General features: G+C 35.7%; 2 protein-coding genes across 12 annotated transcripts; both read left to right on the forward strand.

Annotated features, from left to right (window-relative positions):
* Positions 1–4,425: 4,425 nt before the first annotated feature.
* LOC140761846 (uncharacterized) lies at positions 4,426–6,632 on the forward strand. Its single transcript, XM_073099330.1, has 2 exons — positions 4,426–4,926; positions 5,654–6,632. The coding sequence occupies exons 1-2, from the start codon at positions 4,470–4,472 to the stop codon at positions 5,731–5,733; spliced, it is 537 nt and encodes a 178-aa protein (XP_072955431.1). The 5' UTR covers positions 4,426–4,469; the 3' UTR covers positions 5,734–6,632.
* An 818-nt stretch (positions 6,633–7,450) lies between these two features.
* LOC140760503 (uncharacterized) lies at positions 7,451–13,613 on the forward strand. 11 transcript variants are annotated; one of them, XR_012104404.1, is made up of 4 exons: positions 7,451–9,167; positions 10,156–10,878; positions 11,841–12,012; positions 12,875–13,613. XR_012104404.1 is itself a non-coding variant. In XM_073097528.1 (2 exons), the coding sequence occupies exon 1, from the start codon at positions 7,464–7,466 to the stop codon at positions 9,117–9,119; it is 1,656 nt and encodes a 551-aa protein (XP_072953629.1). In that variant the 5' UTR covers positions 7,451–7,463; the 3' UTR covers positions 9,120–9,144; positions 10,014–10,148. The 11 variants fall into 11 exon arrangements, 2 of the variants coding, with proteins under 2 accessions (XP_072953629.1, XP_072953624.1); XR_012104403.1 differs by having other exon boundaries at positions 10,784–10,878; positions 12,875–13,611; XR_012104396.1 differs by having other exon boundaries at positions 7,451–9,144; positions 10,784–11,272; positions 12,875–13,611.
* Positions 13,614–14,878: the final 1,265 nt, after the last annotated feature.

Below are 14,878 nucleotides of genomic sequence, written 5' to 3' on the forward strand. Positions count from 1 at the left end.
TTTTAGACATTATAAATCCTTCGAATGGATAGAAGATAAAGATAAAATGATCTAAAGGTTAATAATTTTAATAAAAATTATTTTTACCATCGTCTCTCGAATAAAAAAACTAACAGTTTCATATATGGATAAAAGTTGTAAAAGATTAAGCATCACGAACGTAAGTTGAGAGGGGTACTTGAATTTTAACCTAACGTGAAAGTTAGGTGATTACTATTTTATCTTAAACAAATCTTATAAGGTCGGATAGAGGTAAAAATTATACATGTTTATTCGCCTCTTCCTTCGGTGCACTAAAATATAGTAGATTTGATAAGATTAGTTGTTTAATATGAATAAAGATTTATTAAACGATAATAAATATGATATTACTCATATCAAAGTATAATCATTTATATATATGTATGCAAAATCAATTTATAGATTCATATAAAAGTTAACATTTTAATATATGATTACATGTATATGAATTTTTTATAATTATCTTTTATCTTTATTCATCTTTGTGGAGAAAAAAAAAACTATCCAAATGTGGGTATGAATAGACATTTTTGCCCCTGAGGAGCTTAGTAGGATAAGGATTATATATATATATATATATGAGATGTGTGGGGTTACATGAGGGTTAGGTGTCCTCATGAGATTTAATTCATCATTTCATTATAATAAACTCACTATTACTTCTTCATCCACACTCATTGAAATTATTCCATAATTAATCTATTTAACTTCAATGGTAGGTTTCTTTCCTGTTTGGAAAGCCAAGTTTCTGCTAGACTTTTAATAAAGTTAGTGGCCATATGGCCATAGCCTTATCTTGTGGGCTAGAAAGTAGAGATCCTCAAAAGGGCATTGGATTGAGCTACACCATGGAACATTCTCAAAGTATGCAAATAAAAACAATGATATGATATACTATGCACATTCTTTTGACATAATCAAAGGGTTTTAGCAATGTGTAAAGATACTAACATGCCCTTTTTTCTTTTTTCTAAACTATCAAGTGGACTTCTTGAATTAAAAATCTATCAAGTAGACAATGGAGTTTACAGTATGAGAAACAGCCAAATGCCTCTCTTCTTTCTTTCTTTCTTTTTTCCTTTTATTTTTTGGTCTGAAGATATGAAAGGTTAAGTATGAACAAACCAAAGTTGACATTCCATTTGTCAAATGGCATACATGTTACACATGCCTAATGAGTTTGCAAGGAATAGTAGCAATCTCATTGCATTGACTCAATTTTTCAAATGTAATATATATATATATATATATATTATAGTTGACATTTGTGCTTATTTCTTAATAACTGAGTGTGGAAGACAATAATATTATTTTAATTATCTTCTGAGAGTAAATTATAGCCTCTTTTGGGCTGTTGTTTTCTTGGTTTCAACTTATTTTCTATATTTTTGAACCTAAGCAATTTAACCCTATATGATATAACTAAATCGTAACGATTAGATTAATTGCTAAATTATCAAGCAGACTATTTCTGTAAGATAATTAAGTCTTTTTATATCTTTGTTAACGGTCGACTAATGATTGTAACTTAGTGTAGAATATATAGAGTGTAACAAATGCTTAAATTTAAAATACATATGAGTACTTTAAAATTGAGTCAAATCATAGAGGATAAACTATAATTTACCTTAATTTTTCTTTTACACCTTTGAGCTCTACTGGATCTCCATATAATCCTCTCTTATGTAGGGTCATTGTTTTGTCCTTCAAGAATTCAATGCTATTTCTACTCTTCTGAATCTTAAATTATGAAAGGAAGCATAAGAGAATATCACAGCAAATATGAGCTGGAGAGTACTTTCTAGAGATTACTGCTGATGTTAAAAATGTATTTTCTTTTTAATTTTTCTATGTAGTACTTGTGAAATATAAGTACATGTTGTGATTTAATTAATCTGTGCCAATTAGCTCAGGTATAAACTCATGTGTTCATATGATGGCAAAGGATTAATAATTGCCTATATATATTATATATATATATGGACTTCTAAAGAAGTATCCTTCTAAGTTTTTTTTGTTTAGTCCCTTTGATTAGTCTAAGGTATTCTAATGACAGTCATCTTTTACTAATTAGCAAAAAAGAAAACAAATAAGTAAAGGGATTTATATGCATGCTAAATAATAGAATGTTCGGCATAAAATATTATTCCATCAGGTTTTGGGTGTTGTCTTAAAGACTTACAACCAGAGGTAAACATCGGTTTAGATAGAAAAGAAGTAGTAATAAAATTTAAACGAAAATGTTTACGCAAAAAATTTACCGCAAAACAACCATCAATTCATGCATAATTGACAGAAAATCTTCCAATATACACATCAAACTGGGAGAAGTGAAAAAGAAAAATCATCATAAACTCATGATATCAAAGATACAAGTAGCAACTTCACCCACTTTTAATATGATATCCTATCTCCAACTCCATCACCAAAAGGAGTCTCCAAAAGTGTGGAATAAGCAAAGCAAAGATAGATAGACATGGATCTCCAGATGGCTACCACCTTCAAAGTTAATTATTTACATCCATCATTCCAAGTACTGTCTACCTTCAGATCTGATTAGCTTCAGCTAGCATTCATCTTATACAATTAAGCAATTGCATGCTTGCCAGCCGGAAAAGTGGCCCAAAAACGAAAAAGAAAAAGAAACTAGTGAGGCAAGTACATGAGCCTCAAAGATTACAGCTGATAAAAAGAAAGACTTTGCAAAGATGCACCACCCTTTACAACCCTACAATTGTTGTTTCTCTTGCCAAGCTATTCCTTAAAATATGAATCAAAACATTTGAGTTTGGTTAATCTCTGTTGGCTTTTTCCTTGACAGTTGAAGCTTTTTTCTCCAGTAGGAACACCAAAATCGGCTTTTAGTTATACTGTCAACATAAAGAGGAGACAATCCTGGGGTGGGGGATGGGAGGGAATTAGAATACATAGATAAGATTAGTTGTAGAAGATTGTCTTCTGCTTAACAAAGATTTTCTATGAATATTCTCTAATCCTATTCTAACTAAATAATAAACTTTCGAAGATCGTTAGAAGTTTTTAGAGACTATATATAAGTTCAAATCTCGTCAGCGTGCGGCGGTCTTCATATCTTGTGCAGTATTAGTAGCTGTTCGGAGAGGTAAAAACTTAAACTTTTGAATCAACTAGTTATACAAACGGTCGATATAAGTAATTCTTTCTTGTTTAGCTTTTTTCTAATTAGATTTTCTATTAAATCAATTACTCTCGGATTTGATAAATTTATATGGTCAATGACCTAATAATAATTTATTATGTAGTTGTTTAAGGAGCTAAGCTGTATTCTTTAGATGGCTTCCAGTTCCATCACATCTTCACTTGACTTTTATGGTGCTCCAAGAGTATAAAACTCTACTAATGATTGGTAGAAGAAGGGTTATTAATTCTAATCACCCATTTGTTGGTCAAAAGCTGCTTAGCTAACTATCCACCTCTATTTTCCCTTAGTTTGATCAACAAAATGAATACAAACTAAAATGGATGACATAGCTGGCACATTCAAGTTAAATGGGTTGACTTTGTTAAAACGATAAACACCAACATGAACCGGCTAGGAATCCTATTAAGCAAGTCAACTCATATATAATCCAAAGTCTTTGAATTTCTGATTGAGATTTGGTGCAGAAGATCTCATGCAGATCAATTAGGGTGCACTGTTAAATACATACTAATACACCGATCATGCGCTATCTTATCGTCAAGATCATGTTCACTTTGATTCTACGAACTCCTGTATTCAATTTTGAACTAGAGTATAACTCTGAACCAATACTTAATACATATCCGACTGTCCTTTTGAATCAACCTGCACAAAATCATCTGCGGTCGTACTAAATCCCAACCCTTGAATTTGTGTCGAATTATTGTCGGGTGACCCTTAGTTAGGCTCATCGTCTTCCTCCTCTCTAATAATCAGGGTTACGACTTAGAACTCCTGCTCTGATACTATGCTTAAGCTTTTAGAGCCGATGGTAAATTGAAACTTAGGGTGTCTTACGTTAGTCAGGGCAATAACAAAGCCGCTGATGCTATTAGCCGTTTAACCATTTAAGATTACTTATGTAAAGAATGTAATTAACCATTTTAATCCCATTTAATTGAAATACATGTCTGCGGACTTTTTTTTAATAAAAAGGGGCCCAAAATCCAGAGTCGCCTCCTTCCGATGCCGTCCACGTCACGTTCCTACTCACCCATTATCATCAATGCATCATCCCATTCCATTCCACCTCTCCATCATGACATGCACATATCATACCATACCATACACCATACACCATACACCATCCCCATGGTCATTAACTCGTTACCCCCATTCCCCATTTAAATTCCGCTGTACTACACCACGAGAATAACACCCAGACCTCTTAGATAGAAAGAGAAAGAGAGAGAGAGAGAGAGAGAGAGAGAGAGAGAGAGAGAGAGAGATGTGGAGCTCTTCCTGTGAGGCAGACTCCCCTGTTTCTTTACCAAATTCTGACCCAAACCCCTTCTTCGCGGCGAAGAGAACCAAGAAGGCAAAGAGAACAAAGCAAAGGAGAAGCGAGGAGGAGGAGGCGTGGCCGAGGAAGGCCAGCGGCGGAGCCGGAGGCGGCGGCGTGATGCTCGAGGGATACGTGGCGGGCGCGTCGGACGGGGCGGAACAGGTACCGGACGGTAGAGAAGGCAGCGTGGCGAGGACGAAGAGCCTCACGGACGACGATTTGGAGGACCTCAAGGGGTGCCTCGACTTAGGGTTTGGTGGGTTCAGCTACGACGAGATCCCCGAGCTCTGCAACACGCTTCCGGCTCTCGAGCTCTGCTACTCCATGAGCCAAAGGTTCTCGGACGAGACGGAGACGAGTTCTTCGCCTTCCGTTGCCAATTGGAGGATATCTAGTCCAGGTAAACAACCTTAATTCTTCGATTGGTTTGTAGTTTCTATTCGAATCTGAGTGTCTGGATTTGGATCTGAGCGAAAGATTTCATTTTGGACTAGCGCTTGCTTTTCTTCAAAGCTTTGGTGGAACAATTGGTGGGTTGAAGTTTTGATTTCTCGTAAGGTGGTTGATTTACTTGTAGCTGAAGATAGAGATTTGGGCGACCTCAGATTGTAGATAGAACTTGTTTTGCGAAAAATTGATATATATTGGATTTGGATAAGATTTGGAGTAATGTTTCCTTTGTGTGCCTGTTTTTTAGGCTAGTTAGTATGTATGATTAGCTTTTGGCGAGATTTGCATCATATCTTTGACCTCTCATCCTTTTTCATCTCTCTTTGATCCTTACTGTTTCAGTTGAATGGAATCCTATATTTGCTTTTACTTATATTTGTAGTCTCTTTGTTCCTCAGGGTTTTTGCTGTGAGCTCAAGGTTAATGTCTGATCAACTCTAATACTTTTACTAGCTAACAAGATACTTTCAGCTAATGCTTTGCTATGGGAACAAATTTTCTTTAAGAATCTTTTTCTTTTGAATTTGATATCAATGAATCATCAATCTGTCGATCTAGTTATGACTCTCTTTTTTTCCCTGTCAAAAGATTTCCTTTACTTATTTAGTAGATTATATCAGCAACCACACTGCAGATGAAGATTGTTTATCTGAATCTTCCTTTTTCTTTGCTTTCAGGGGACAATCCTGAGGAAGTTAAAGCAAGACTAAAATATTGGGCGCAAGCCGTCGCATGTACTGTAAGATTGTGCAGCTGACAAAACACATTGGCAGTATTATCGAGAAGCAATTCTTTGATGAGTGAGAGCCGACAACGCAGGCTTTATACTCTACTGATCCTTGCTGCTTAATGCCATCCAGAATGCTGTGCATACTGCTCAGTGCCATCTGATGCGGATGATCAAATAGATAACATTGAGATGGAAGAAATTGAGAAATTTGATTTGATAATGGAGATTATGCATTAGTCTAATCTCCATTACGTATTCACAATTCTGAATATATTGTTTGATTTAATTGATCAAAAATGAATAAAAGCATTGCTTTCTTGATCTGAACAAATACTTTTTGTTCCATGGTATGATGGTTCTTATATCCTGAGAATTATCGCGTCAGCTAATGGTCCTCTAAATTAGTTTCCACTTTTATGATTTGTGCTATGGATGTGAAGCTCTCTAACTATACAGGATGAGTTGCACTGGATATCTAAGCAGTAGATAACTTGTTGCAGAGTTTCGGGCGCTGGAATAGATATCAGATCATATGATTCCCTACAACATGTTTTGATATATCATACAAAGGAAACCATCTGGATCTCAATGCCCACATTCTTGGCAATTCAGGCTACTTGATCATGGTCCTCACACAAGCAGGTCTTTGGAGGTGATACCTTGAGTTTGCTACAAGCTGGTGTGACTAATATGAGATGTTCAGCTGATTAAGATGGGTCTTTCTGAATCTGGGACCATAAACCTTTGTCCACTGAAGACAACTTTCCTGTGATTCTCTATTGGATTCTGTTGTTTTCCTCCCCTTTTGGCAAATGTCTATTCATGTACTCCAACGCAAGCATTTCTTTTGTTGTTAAGCTCTGGGGATCTTAGTGCACTTACCAGAAGAGCTGTGATGAACACAAACAGTGCATAACTGATTGCTTTTTATTCTGTTACTGGCATAAAAATTGTTTCAGCTGTTAGCCTCCTTGCAAGCTATTCCTTTAAATATCACTGGAAAGCACTGCCATGTCATACAATGCAGGATATTTGCTGTGAATTTCCTTTATGTGACCATGAAAGGAGATGTCTTTTAGATGTATCCATGTAAAATTTCTTCTTTCCTAGGATTTGTCATTAGCACAGGTAACACACATAAGGAGTGTCAAGGGATCAATATTTATAGGGAATCAAGCGAAATCGCCGTAGGTTTCAATGAAATGAGGCGCTACGACCTGTAAATAAAGAAAAGAAAAGAAGCGAAATCACTATAGGAGTAGGTGATTAAAAATGTTATTAAGATAGAAACAATAAATTCTACTACTAATCATCAGAATATGTTTATCTTCTTGTAGTCTTTCTCTAGAAGAAAATTGCAATTATATTATTTGCAGAATTATTTTTGAGTAATGTGAGCTTAATTAACATATATAATCCTCGCGGTTAAGAAGTAAGGTTGGCAATGTAAACAAACTGATTGCAATTGGCGGGCAGTGGCAAACTTGTAATTCACATGAAAGACTGATAGCAATAGGAGAGAGGAATTTATATTTTTAATTTTATTATATCAATGTCAGCATATCAACATAAGCAAAATTATAGATTTCCTTATTAGGAAATTATACTCTCTCAAAATTATGCCTCTTGCCCGTTGGACCGTTAGCGGGCTTAACCGCTGTAACTGAAAAATCCGAACCGCATCGAACGCCCGGTTCGTCTTTTCATGGCTTCACCTCTTTCGTTCTCTCGTCTCTTCACAATCCTCTCCATTTCAGATGCTCACGAGGCCTAAACCTTTCTCCCCTCCCCTCCTCTCCCTCGCCCTTCGTCTCCTCCACTCTTCCAAAACCCTAATCCCAAGAGCTCCTCGAACGCTTAAATCCCGCGCCACCGCCCGCCCCTCCGCCGTCGAATCCATCTGCTCTCTGCTCTCAAGTTCCTCCGACCCTTCCCAAACCCTAGACGATCTCCTTAAGGATTTCAAGCCCAAACTCACTTCCGACCTTGTCTTGGACATCCTCAGGAGTCACCGCCAGTTGGGTCGATCGAGAACCCTACAGTTCTTTTCCTGGGCTGGGTCTCACCTCGGTTTCCGCTTCGACGACGCCGTAGTTGAGTACGTGGCGGGATTCCTCGCACAAAGGGAACCTTTTGATGATCTCAAGCGGCTTCTCAAGACCGTGGCAGCGAACAATGGTCGGGTCTCGACTCGGACTGTTCTGATATGTATTTGGTCCCTTGGGAGGCAGGGGAGGGTTCTAGAGGCGCTTGCAATTTTCGAGATGATGGAATTGGAGTTGAATTGTTATCCAGATAACTTGGTGTTCAATAGTGTGCTCTATTTGCTTTGCAAGACGGAGTGTTCTGGTGGTATGATTGATGTCGCGCTGACTATATTTCGTAGGATTGGGCAGCCTGATGCGAACTCTTATAGTAGTATTATTGTTGGATTGTGTGTGTCTGGGAGGTTGGAGAATGCTCTTCAGATGTTCGACGAAATGCAACGGTGTAATCTGGCACCTAGGATAAGTGTAGCTAATGCTCTTATTGGGCAATTGTGTGAGATTGGGGGTAGGAAGGAGCTAGTTGATAAAGTCCAGGTTAAGGATTGGCGGAGGCCATTTGATATCTTGGTTCCTAATATTGCAACTAAGAGTGCCACAGAGACCGCCTTTGAGGTTTTTCGGGTGGTTACTAAGTTGGGTTTGTTGCCAAGCTCACATGTTGTGACTAAGGTTATTCTGGAGCTTTGCCGCTGGGGGAAGATTGATGAAGCAATTGAAATCCTGAATGTGTTGGAGAGTAGAAAGCCATTGTCTATTAATGTAAGCTACGCTATTGTGATAAGGGCACTCTGTGGTGTCCGCCGTATAGATGAAGCTTGTAATTTGTTTGGGAGGATGATACATCTGGGTTTAAAGCCGAAGCTTACAGTTTACAATGCAATAATATGTGCACTTTGTAAGTTAGGAAATGTAGTTGACGCGCAAAGCTACTTTGAAACTATGAATAAGATGAAGTGCGAACCAGATGGTGCGACATATACTATGCTCATCCATGCCTACTGCAAGGTTCAGGATTTGGATACTGCTTATAGGTTAATGATGGAGATGGTCGGATTGGGTTTGAAGCCACATTATAATACCTCCAGTTTGGTGGATGGTCTTCTAAGAAAAAACTGCAGGATTGATTTGTCACTGAAGTTGGAAAGGAAAATGGAGGTTCAAATTTTACATCTTTATTGCAAAGAAGGTAGATTTGAGGCTGCATATGACAAGTTAAACTCAATGATTGCAAAAGGTTTCTATCCGCCGGTCTATGCAAGAGATGCATTTGAACGTGCATTTCAGGGATCTTCCAGGTGGAAGATAGCCAAAGATCTGCTTGCGAAAATGGATGATAACGTTATCCAGAAAATTGCTCAAGCTTAAGGGATCAAGTTGCCTAATACTCAAGGTTTGGTGACTATTTATTTATTGGTAATGATTTCACTTGCTTGCATTTTTCTTCTTTGATTCTTACTTCAAACTTCTTGTTATTTAGACCTTAGACCCCTTACATAAGACATCTGCAAATCATAGATCCAAGATAGATAGGAAAGTTGGCTATATAAGGTTTGTGTATTGGACGACATATTTATCCACGTGATACAATGAGAAGATAATTTACGTATTTTTGCTTATAAAGTCAGCTTGATGCATGGAAGAATGCATTACTCTCATCTGTTGGCCTCATGTAAGAATATTCTTTCATAATATCTGAATCAGAGAGATTATGATCTTTATGAAGATTTAAAAAAGAATATTCCATATATACAGACTGGAATAAAAGGAAATGCACTCAAATTTAGTACTTAACAAGTGACTGGTAATGGGAAAAGAGTAAAATACAAACACATTGCAAATTAGCTCTTAACTGTAACACCTTTTCCGATTCATTGGATTATGTATTCGGTTAAATATGTTGGATCATGCCCTCCTAACCAAGTGTACATAATATGAACTTAGTTGATGTTTCTAAATCCCTTGATTGACTGATACCTGGGATAGTTTTGCTTCTCTTTTCTTTTTTTTTTTCAAATCATTGCTGTTTAGTTTAATTGCTACTTTCATGATACAGAACAGTAGGAGTTATGTGGATATTTTCTGATGGTTGAAGACTTGAAGTAAAGGCATAGATAATTTTCCACTATGGTTGCCCCATGATAGCATTGCTATGTTATGCGCATTGAGTAATGTGGTTTATTGACTTTATCAAGTACAAGATTTTTATCTTCATGTAATTGCATTAATTGCAAGACTGTTCCTTTTCTCTTTTTTGTACAGGATGTTCTGTGGGACCCAGCTTCAGGGTTGTCTATATTATTGTTTGAACTAGTCATGCCGGTTAATGTTATTGCTTATTATTGTAGGCTGTCATTTCTCGAAGGAAAGTAACACAATTTTCTTGATTCATCTACTTTCTCAGAGACCTCGTTACAGATATTATATGAAAAACAGAAACAACTGCCTTGCATGATTCCTCAAGTCATATATTTCATGTTGGATGTCCATTCATACAAACACGTGCAATTTTCAATGTGACTGCCAGTTCATTAAAAACTACATTCGAGTTCACCAACCTCCATAATGAGCTAAGTAGCACTGAATATTCTAGATTACTTTCATCCTCCTCCGTACATAATTTTTCATAATTGCTGTTGTGCTTGTACTGCTAAACAACTGCTTAATCTTGTCCATAATGGGATTAATCCCCAGCATCATACGTAATCTATTAGATTTATGGAATTTATCCTTTTCCAGTCTACAGAAGTACCCTTCAACTATTGTCCAAATACATTTTGCTCTTCTTCTGATAAAATTCTGGTCTCATTTTCTCATTATACTGATCTATATGGGTGCTAGTAGTGAATTTAGTGATTTCCAAGATCTATATGAAATCTGACAGCCTAAGGCGTTGGTATGAGAACAGTCTGACCAGAGTGTTGGATCCTCTTTGTTTTGCAAGTGTTGCTTTATCATGGCGAAATTTAGCTTGCTTATCACATTGAAACTTGTTTTTATTTGAGATTCTGGACTTCTCTTATCTTCTCCAGGAGGCATGACATCAAGACTCAGGATTGCAAAGCAAGAAGTTGAAGCTCAATCACAGTCATCAACTGACAGGAATGGGAAAAAGGCCAACTTTATAGTAAGCATATGTTCGGCCCCTTAGCAGGAGATGATTTTCCACCTCTTGAGGCTTTGGCTGGTCAAGATTTGTCATTGTCATCTCCTATATAACGAGAACTTGAATGAATTAGTCCATGGATTCTTGTCTTTGGATTGAAGAGGAGAACCATTAGCAGGAAATCGTCTGAAAGGGGGAGGGTGGAAGTTTATCTGTGGCACTATGACAAATTGTGGGCTTCACAGATTAATAGGAGTACCCATTTGGCAAAAGTGTCATGAGGAATCAGAGCTGAGTTCTTCCTCTATTGTAAGAATCCTCTCTGAGATGGCAAGTATGTCGGTAGGATTGTCTATCTAGGCAGTGGCCCCTTCTTCATGGGTGGGTCCATTTAGATGGGAGTTTCAAACACTTGGTAACTAAGTTCTTTACCCTCTTCTGCAGTTTCAATTTCATGACCATTGGAGTAGACTTAGGTTTGTTAGAAATGTCTTACTTTTCTTCTTTTCCCTTTGAATGTTAGGGTTTAAAATGCTTAAGTTTTCCATTGGATAGTTGCTTGAGGAAATGAAAATCCATACGTGGGAAGGGAAAAGAAGGGAACTTATAATGAATATAGATATTCACCTATAACTATATATTTACTTATACATCTGAAGTACATATACACGACATATATACACAAACACAAGTATCAACTAGCACAAACCCTTGGCTTTGAATGGAAGGTGCAAGAAGTTTATTGTCCTTGTCTTCTGCACACCTCATGTCGATTTCTGGAACAAGAGATTGGATCAGTTTTTTAGTTTCCAAGACTGACAACTGCAGACATGTCCTTTTTTTCCAATTCAATTAGGTCTATTAGTCGGCTTATGAATTTTCTAACAGGAACTCATTGAGGTTTCCATTGAAATGACTACAGAATCTTTGTTAACTGAAAATATCTGTTCAGAACACGCTCACATACATTATTTGTCCCACAGCTTGGAAATACTGCTGCATCTTTACTTCAACTGAAAGCCGTAAGAAAGTTCCCGGATGGATTCGTCTACCTTTATAGAGAGTTTCCGAAGGATCACGGATTGATGCTCATACTTTCTCAACTGAGGCCGACTCTGCATAATCTACTGTTGCAGTGCGTTCTTCATCACCTTGGTATATTTAACAAGACCCTTTAAGAAATGCTTTTATTTGCGTGAGCTCTTTAGTGAATTATTAGAGTATGCAGTATTGTTGTTAGTAAACTGATTAGGCAGATCTTTAAGCGTGACTGTTATTTTAACATTTAGATACTACTTCCAAGTCAAAAACCATGTTTTTGATCAAAGAGAAGATGTTAATTGTTCAGGATAATATGTGGTTGAAGGTCACCAATATCTGTTGCATTGCCCTTTGTATGTAGTTAGTTAATAAGGGTACTTTTTCTATAGTTTCTTGCAACTTTTAACCAGCCATTGTTCCAGTATCAACTCTTTGTAGTTTCTTGTAAAGTTATATTTTATCCTCTTGTAATTAGGCCTAAATTTATTTCACTATTTTATAGTTTTATTTGTATCATTTTTAGTCCAATGTGATTATATTCAAATTGAAACTCCGAAACTGTTACTTTCCATCATATTTGATTAATTTACGGCTTGAATTTGAAAATACTCGTTAGAGACAAAATTTTAGATAATTGGATAAAATTTTCAGCATAATTAAATTAATACTAATTATATTTCAAATGATAAAAACATACATATGTTCAATATATTTGTCATATCTTTATCATTTAAAATCTAATAGGTATTATTTCTTATGCATTAAAAAGGTTGTCCAATTATTTATGACTTTGTCACTAATGAATATATTCATATTTGATTTATAAATTAGTCAAATATGATTGAAAAGTAATAGTTTTATTTTAAATATAATTGTAAGAGTAAAGTGACAGAAATAAACTAGGGGGGTGAAGTGAATTTAGGCCTAACCCCTTCAGTATATTACAATTGATATTTAATGTGCATCTTCATTACAGGGCTCACCTTGCAAGCACTCGCTCATAGGCCACTGATAATAATATAAGATAAAGTTGACTCCATTGATGACTGGCTGCACGGGTTAAAAAAGTTTATGATCGGCAATACACGGGACGAGAGTTGTGCTTGTGAACAGTTGCAGTAGCTCCAGTCCGTATACCCCTTGAACCCTAGACCAATACACCACTCACCTGAGATTATCATCTGGCAACGTTGATGGACAATCAAATAAATGTTACAATGCTTTCAGATTCTGTCATACAGTAGTACATGGGCATTTTGCACCGCTGCTTCTGGTGGAGGCTGCATGCTTTCTTCACCTGGTGGCATTGCTGTGAGAGCTTTCATGGCATGTGGATTTAGAACAATGAAGGCTTCGATGCTGGAAGAGTGAATATGTCTTTATCAGTCCCAATATCAGTCCCAACAGCATTGCTTGTGGTAGCTCCCGTTTTTCCTGTTCATATTACATGTGAGCCTTATCATGAATACCTTGGTTTTATAGAAATAACCTTATCATTAATTAGAAGCTTCTCTTCTCTTATTATGATATTGCTGAGCAGTGATTTAACAATCATTTATTACAATGCTGTGTTCCAGATCTAATTTTGTATTTACTTGTAGATACTCAAGTCGTCTAGATTGGTTTTTTCAGGGCAATTTTTTTTGAAGTGTGAGATGTAGATTTCTTTCTGAACATCTTAACATAGTAATGACTACTGAGCAAGGATCGCTATGTTGTGCCATTAGAGATTTAAAGCTTATCAAAATCTATGTCTAAAGCTATCATGATCTCTGATGACTGGAGATGGTTTTGCAGAAATATTTATGCAACAAATACTTGTGTTCGGTGATGGGGCTTTTGCAATATAATTGAAGTTATTTTTTAAATTTAGCATATAAAATTGAGTATATATCTTTTCTATAGCTGATGTATATTTAATCATAATAGAGTGCATACAATTTATATAGATACTACATACTAAAATCTATTATTATAAGTTGAAAAATTAAATATAATTAAATGATGCTGCTATAAGCCTTCCTGAGTGAACAATCTTTAATTGTGGATGCAAAATGGTTCTTGATTTATTAATTTGATTTATGGCTGATCTGTTAATAGAATTTTTGCTCTATAGATACAATACCTTCTAATTTTCTTTTTGTTTGAGGAAAAACAGGTACCAGCACTGTACTCAAACCACTAAACCTGAGGAGGATTCATTAGAGTTTAATGGCCAGATAACAAAATTACTACAACTTTTAAGCTACTAGTTGTTCTCGTGCCAAATTTTCATCGGCTTACAAATGAGAATTATATTTTATATAACCATGTCTGATAGGAATAGTAGACTTTAAGTGAATTTCTTAAGCAGGCTGATGGTATTACATCATAAATAAGCTGTTGAGTTTTTTATAGTTTATATTTTAACAGGAGAAATTATTCTCTCCCATGGTTAAGTTTAAATTCTCTTCAATCTGTTACAATTTCATTTGTAACTTTTCTTACATATTTTGACAAATTTATAGGTTAAATTTAAAGATATTCATTAAAGACAAAGTTATATATAATTAAATAAATTCTATAATGCATCTAAAATAATACCAATTAAATTTTAAATGATAAAGATATAATAAAATAAGACATATCTTTAATATTCTTATCATCTAAAATTATCTACTATTTTGTCTTTAACGAGTATCTTCAAATTAAATACGTAGATTAGTCAAATATGATAGAAAAAATTATGTTATAGTTTAAATATAATTATAAGGGGATAAGGATATATAAATAAAAATATAAATGAGCTCAGGAGGTTGAATTGAATTTAAGCTAACTACACAGCCAAAATCTAGTTTACCCATTCCAATATGGCAAATTATAGTTTATATTCTTAGCTAAATAATGATAAATCTCAGTACATAGTAGCAAAGCCCTTGGAAAAGAAAAAAATAAATAAAAGAACTAAAGAATAAATCACAGCCGTCGATCAATTGTTGGC

This window comes from Typha angustifolia, chromosome 1, assembly GCF_048772165.1.
Source record: "Typha angustifolia cultivar Huaian chromosome 1, ASM4877216v1, whole genome shotgun sequence".
Lineage (NCBI taxonomy): Eukaryota > Viridiplantae > Streptophyta > Magnoliopsida > Poales > Typhaceae > Typha > Typha angustifolia.